This window comes from Cloeon dipterum, chromosome 2 (genome assembly GCF_949628265.1).
Source record: "Cloeon dipterum chromosome 2, ieCloDipt1.1, whole genome shotgun sequence".
In the NCBI taxonomy this organism is placed as follows: domain Eukaryota; kingdom Metazoa; phylum Arthropoda; class Insecta; order Ephemeroptera; family Baetidae; genus Cloeon; species Cloeon dipterum.
The window spans coordinates 23,416,017-23,422,411 of record NC_088787.1 but is presented as its reverse complement, the minus strand read 5'-3'; the positions used below and the strand labels follow the sequence as shown (position 1 = coordinate 23,422,411).

Genomic DNA, 6,395 nt, shown 5'->3' with positions numbered 1-6,395 from the left:
CAAACTTCTTCAAGACTTATAAGTGCAGAGTGCACTTTTTATATTCAAATCATTTACGTTTTTATGGTATTGCCTGACCGTTTTTGCACGTTTAGTTCAAAATATTTTGTATTATTGAATTTAAAAAATATTCATATACATTGCAATAATGTTTTGAATAAATATCTCAGCCAGGAAAGCATTATCCGGCGACCACGCCAAGCTGTATTAGAGCCAGAAATGAAGTTTTCTACTCATTTTTATGTTTTTGTTTTGCAACTGCAAAAAAACGGTTGATTTTCAGTTACATTGACCATCTGGCGGACTGGGCTGGAGTGCGTGGGGTTTAATAATTTGTCATTTAATTAAAAAGCATCATCCCCCTCCACGACCCACGTCCCAGTTGAATTTTTTACTTATAGTTTTAACTAAGAAATATTTACTGGCGTTTTCAATTTTTATCAGCTATTAAAGGCCCACTTTGACGAAAATTTTGAGCACACGAATCGATTCCTGAGGGTCGAATTAGGAAAATTTGATATTTTTACCGATTAAAAAGTTCAGCGTGACGTGCGTAGCACTCGCGGAACCTTTTTTTGCCGCCAAATAATATGAACCTTTTTTGCGCGAACTACGCATGCGTCAGACCTGGTGGGGCGGCCGGCCGGCCGACGCAGATGGAGAGGGGGAAATAAATGTGCTTCGCATCTTGTCAGCAGGCGAGCGGCGAGAGAAAATAATGTGCGTCTGCCGGCCGGCCGCCCCACCAGATCTGACGCATGCGTAGTTCGCGCAAAAAAGGTTCATATTATTTGGCGGCAAAAAAAGGTTCCGCGAGTGCTACGCAAGTCACGCTGAACTTTTTGGTCGGTACAAATATCAAATTTACCTAATTCGACCCTCAGGAATCGGTTCGTGTGCTCAAAATTTTCGTCAAAGTGGGCCTTTAAAGTTTAAATCAAAGTCTCTTGAAGCAAGCTAAAAATCAATTTAGAATCATGTTGATATTTTACAATTAGAAGAATCAATTTAGAATACATGGAATAAGATTGCGTTAGAAACAGTTATGAGTATTGGGTAAGAAAATGAGAATCAATATATTTTACTCCTTTTGTGTATCTTTTTATTATATAGACTTATATACAAGACACAATACATATGTAATTTGTATTTCAATGATGTGTGTGTTGGTTTGTTTTATTTTTGGATATATACTTTTTATTCATTAGGTAGGTAGGAAGTTGTTTGACGCGAATTTATTTGATGTAGTTTAGTACAATATTGGACACTGGCTACTGTCCACACTTGAGTACGCTCATTTGCTACACACATTCCGTAGTTTATATTTTTATGCGCGTATATATATGCACGTGTGTGTATATTAATATATAATATGCGTGTTTATAATTCAACATTTCATATTTATACTCACAACACTTTTCTTTCTCTACACAATATTTAAACAGTTGTCGCCGAGGCTCTCTCTTCGTCCCTTTTGTCGAGTGTCGCGTGAAAGCACCGGCGGGAACATTTATTTCTCGTGTATTTTTTTTAACTTATGAGATTATTCTTCAATTTCGCTCGTCGTCATTCTGCATAATCAAGGTTTGAGCATACACAGCTGTACGAAATTAAAAACTATTAAATATCATTTATAATTTACGTGTGTGTGATTATTGCTGCACAATCAAGAAAGAGAAGATGGAAAAGGCTAAAATTAACAGTCAGTTCGTGCATTTTGCCAGCAAACCCAACGTTGTACACAAAAAGCGATTCGGGAATATGACTAGACACGGCAATTGAAGACGTATTTATTTATGATCTCGGTGGGCGAATCTCGTGACTAGATTCATATTAAAGGACGTGCTCGGTCAAAATCGAGAATTGGTCTAAAAACTGAGGACACTTTGCATAGCATTTTTAGCATTTACTTTTCCAGGAAATTATGCTTCAGAATAAAGATTTAGTTAAATTCTCAACCCCTTTCAATTGTTGGCCAGAGAAATTAATGTCCAATTTTTCCTCTTTAGTCTGCAGAATAATATTCTGAGAATTCTGATGCAAATTTTACTCCTCTCATAGTGCGGCGAGCTTTTAAACAATTTTCAACCTTTACGGTCCAAGTCCTTCAAATCTTTAAAGCCTAATTACGCTAAAAGCAAATTAGAGAGCCGCGCGTGTCGAGTCTGTGCGTAGCTTAAAAATGGCGTGAGATTGCTTGCTTCTTGGTTTAACAAACACATTTCGCGTTTTTAGACTAGAATTAGACACCCTGTCTTTTGAAGGGTGGCGATGAGTATTATTTTTTCTTTTTATTAAATTTTCCTACCGAAGGCTGCCGAAAATAACAAAGCGTCTGGAAGAGGTAATCGAACTTGCTACAAATCGGTTTGAGCAAGTTATAGGAAAGTTACAACTGCCCTCGTCTAAAATAACACGTTAGCAAAAGTCTTTCGTTTGATACCCAAATGACCGCAGGAAAATATTATTTTTGCTTCCGGACAAAAACTGCGTGAATTAGAAAAAATAAATGATCTGCGTGTTGGTCACTGAGTTATTTTTTAACACTGACAAGCTCTCTTGCGTTACGTGGAACATGCACTCGGCTAACAATTACATGATATGCACATGGAAACCGATCATTTGACAGCAAACCAATCAAGCGTTAGTATTGTTTTCAAGCGCGGTGTACGAAACATGCGTTTGTTTATAGGAATGTTCATATAATGATGCTTTTTAGTGTGTGTGTGTGTGTGTATATATTCATCTGCTGAATTGACCGTTCTGACGTCTCGAGTTTGATTATATTTTAGCTATTTCTTCGCCTCCGTAAATTTCCCTGCAAGGTGGACCAGTTAGGAACGTACAAAATTCTTTACACCTAGGCAGCTATTTACACGAGTCGCTCTAAGCCAAATCAAATAATCACCGAACGCATCATCGTGTATACGTGTGTGTGTGTATGTGTGTGTGTGTTTCTCCGGTATAATTAATATATTGCACTGAAAAGTCGGAAAGTGAATATATTTTCGTTTGGGAACGGAAAGTCCGCTTTGGTCCTCACAAGGCTCCGCTGCGAGTCGGTGCGCGCAATTTTCCTCAAACTATAATGTCTAATTGATGGAATAACGCAACTGCTCCGCCGGGGGCAATAAGTAATCGCTCTCGGGGGATGCACCTGCTTTTCTGAAAGCTCGTGCAGCCCCCGTAGGACCCGGCAACGGCTCTGGATGGTTTTACTGCTCCGCCTTAACGAGAAACGGCGAGCGCAACAAATGTGATACAATGCCTAATGGATGAAAAGAAAAAAGTTGCTTTACAAAGTCTGCCATTTAAATTGGCGGTCACCCAATCTAATTGTTTAATTAAATAATTAAACGAATCAGGTCTCACAATATTTGATGTAGATTTCCTTAAATGTCTACGTCATATTGGTCCTAAATATGAATAAATATTATTTTTTACATTTTGCTCGGTAAAAATGCGCAAAATTGCGGTCTTTTGATTTTCCCAAATAAAATTTACATCACCGTTTCAGTCATGGCGAGCGGGCAGTCACGCGGGAGACTCGAGAAAACTCGGCTAACGAGTCGACAGCGTTCTTGTCGACGCCGTCTTCGCGTCAAATCGCACGGAGGGCGGAACGGAAATCAAGAACGGAACAAAGACCGATTCCGGCAGCTTGGAGCTGAGCAAAGAGTGAATAAATGATCGAGAAGGGAAAGGCCTCAAGCATTCGACTCTTTCAGGTTGTCGAAGTACTCAAGGATCTGCTCGTAGTCCATGCCGAGGTTGAGGTCGAGGCCGACGTCGCTCGCCATCAGCTCCTCCTGCTCCTGCTCGCTGAACATGGGGTTGCCAACCACGTGCGCCCGCTTCACCATCAGCAGCTCGTCGGCGGTGACAGCGTCGGCGGAGGCGGCCGATGACCGCCCCCGGCCGCGCCCCCGGCCCTTGCGCCGCGGCAGCTCTGGCACCGGAGACGACGACGACGACTGCACGCGCGGTGGCGGGCTCACAGGCGCCGACGCAGGGTTCAGGTTGCGGTGCGGGGGCACCGGCGGCTTGTAGCTTGGGTCGCTCGGTGACAGCGCCGAGCTCGCGTGCGGTGGCAGTGGTGGCGGCTCCGTTCTATTGAACAAAAAATAATTCAATTATATTTTTAATTTAGCAAAGCCAACTTTTAAATTTAAAATCTGTCTTGTCTTTACATAATATATTTTATGGTTCTTAAAATTTATGGTGCAATCGAAACTCATGTAATTGAATTTTTTCTTTGAATTTATTAATTTTAAAAACGGGTTGTGTAAAAGTGTTTAGTGCACTCGATGCCAGTTGACTCAAAAGGTGTACAGCTGGAAACTGCTGGTCACAGCGCGCGCGAGGTGGACTTCAAACGTGAGGAGAGCCAGAATACCCACACTTATGAGCGTGTTAACGCAGCGGCTGAGCAAGTCCGAGCATTTCAATGAAAAATAGCTAATATTTTTTAATTGTTCTACTGCATGAAATAAGCCAAAACAAATTAAAATGAGATTTTAACAAGTAAACTTGATGTGAAATTTCCTACAAAACTGGTCACCGTCTATTTGCGTCAATTTTGGATTTTTTGCACTTTTCCGAATTTGACCCCACAAATTTTTAAATCTTATGCTAAACAAGACAGAGAATATGAAAAATTCAATCAAATGTTAATAACCACCATTTTGTGAGATGACAGTGGCACAATTAGGAATTATTTATTTTATATTGGCCCTCTACAAAATTTATGATTTACCACACAAATGCTAATGTTTCGGATATTGGCTCCACTTAAAATGTATTCGTTTTCACACAATAAATAGTGTTAAATAAAAATTAGATTGGTATCCTGATAAGTATTTTATATTTATGTTTCTTTGATTACTGATATTAATGGCATACATGTTAATATATTATTCATTTATTAGCCAATAATAATAATAATGAAAAATAAATAGAGAATGATCCACTTCAGCCTTTTAAGAACCTATGACACATTCTTACCACAAGCCGACTTTGAAGTGAGGAGCTTTTTAGAAAAATGAAAAGGTAAGAACTCACATGTGCCACTCGCTGTTGTCGTTCTGTGAGGCAGGCCGCTTGCAGTAGGTGGCAGTGTTGAGGGGTGGCGGGCGCGACGGCAGCTCTACATGGCACGGGTTGTCAAAGCTGGCTACCTGGAAGGCCGGGTTGGCCGTGAGGCGGACAGCGGGCCCCCGCGGCTGCGTCCGCTCGAGAGTTGCGCGTCCCAGCCACACCCAGTCGTGCGCGTTGGTGGTTGAGTCGCGCTTGTTGCCGCTGGCCGACGACGCCAACAGCCGCACGTGTGGCTGGCCTGCTGCGGCCATCGGTCGCCGCGCGGCTGCCACGGCGGCCGCGTGCTCGTCCTTGAACTTGGACGCGTAGACGACGCACGAGACGACGAAGACGACGATGGCGAGGCAGAAGGCGCCCAACAGCACGTACATGCCGATCTCCAACGGCGTCATGGCCGCGTGCAGCCGCTGCGCCGGGTGTTGCCGCGCCTGCACCGTCGGCTCGTGGTTGTTCTCGTCCTTCATTGGGACGCCTGCGAAAAATCGTACACAAAATTAAATGAAAACAGTCATTTCAGTACCATGATTTCAAAGGAACGATTAATAATACCAATATAATCAATTTAACAGCCTGGCAGTCGTTCCCTACGTAAAAAATGTTTTTCTCTAGTACCTGCTTTGCATGTAAAAGCATTTTCCTAAGGTGTAATTAAATTTAAAAAAAATTAAAACAGCAATTAAAACGCCCCAAAAAGAACATCCCCAGCAGGAAAAAATTATTAACATTGAAGACTTTTGTGAATTAAATAAGTATCAATTAAATAATTTTGCCAAAAAGAGTCGGCTCTGAGTCTGAATTTTCGGAAAAGTAAAACTTTTCAAAGATAAGAAAGTCAAATACATCTATGATTTAGAAGGTGATTGGCTTTTTTAAAAATGAAATCTCATTTTCAGATTTCAGATAAGAAGTTCACTCCGTTTATTTAGTTTGCTTCACTCCATATAATATTTTGAGTGTTTGGAATCGGAACTCTCCTGTGGCAAAAGTAGCCATGGAGGGCAAGACAAAAATGTATTTTCAGCTCTGAAGCTTTTATAGCGAGAAGATTGATAGACAGAGGGTAAAATTAATATTTTCAGAGGTTCTGTCAGCATTTTGGTCCAAAATAGTCGGTATTTAATTCAAGTTGAAGATACCAATTTGTATCAATCAGTATTTAATAATTTTCGTAAATTACCCTCAATAAAGCTAGAATTAAGAAAACCGACTGACTAAAATTCTCTAGTCTAAAAAATCTGTGTTATTGCATTTTTGATGGTAAGTCATGCATAGACGAAAACTGACAATTTAATTTTTTA

The 6,395-nt window shown here is 40.8% G+C and overlaps 1 protein-coding gene across 3 annotated transcripts in view; it reads right to left on the bottom strand.

The window, feature by feature from the left end:
* Nucleotides 1-1,079: 1,079 nt before the first annotated feature.
* dtn (transmembrane protein 132C dtn) overlaps nt 1,080-6,395 on the bottom strand; it is a 32,926-nt gene continuing 27,610 nt past the window's right edge. For all 3 annotated transcript variants that reach the window (XM_065477417.1, XM_065477418.1, XM_065477419.1), the window contains exons 11-12: nt 5,062-5,569; nt 1,080-4,110 (exon numbers count right to left, since the gene is read on the bottom strand). In XM_065477417.1, coding sequence (XP_065333489.1) covers nt 3,708-4,110; nt 5,062-5,569 — 911 coding nt within the window. In that variant the 3' untranslated portion in view covers nt 1,080-3,707. The remainder of the gene's footprint in view (nt 4,111-5,061; nt 5,570-6,395) is intronic.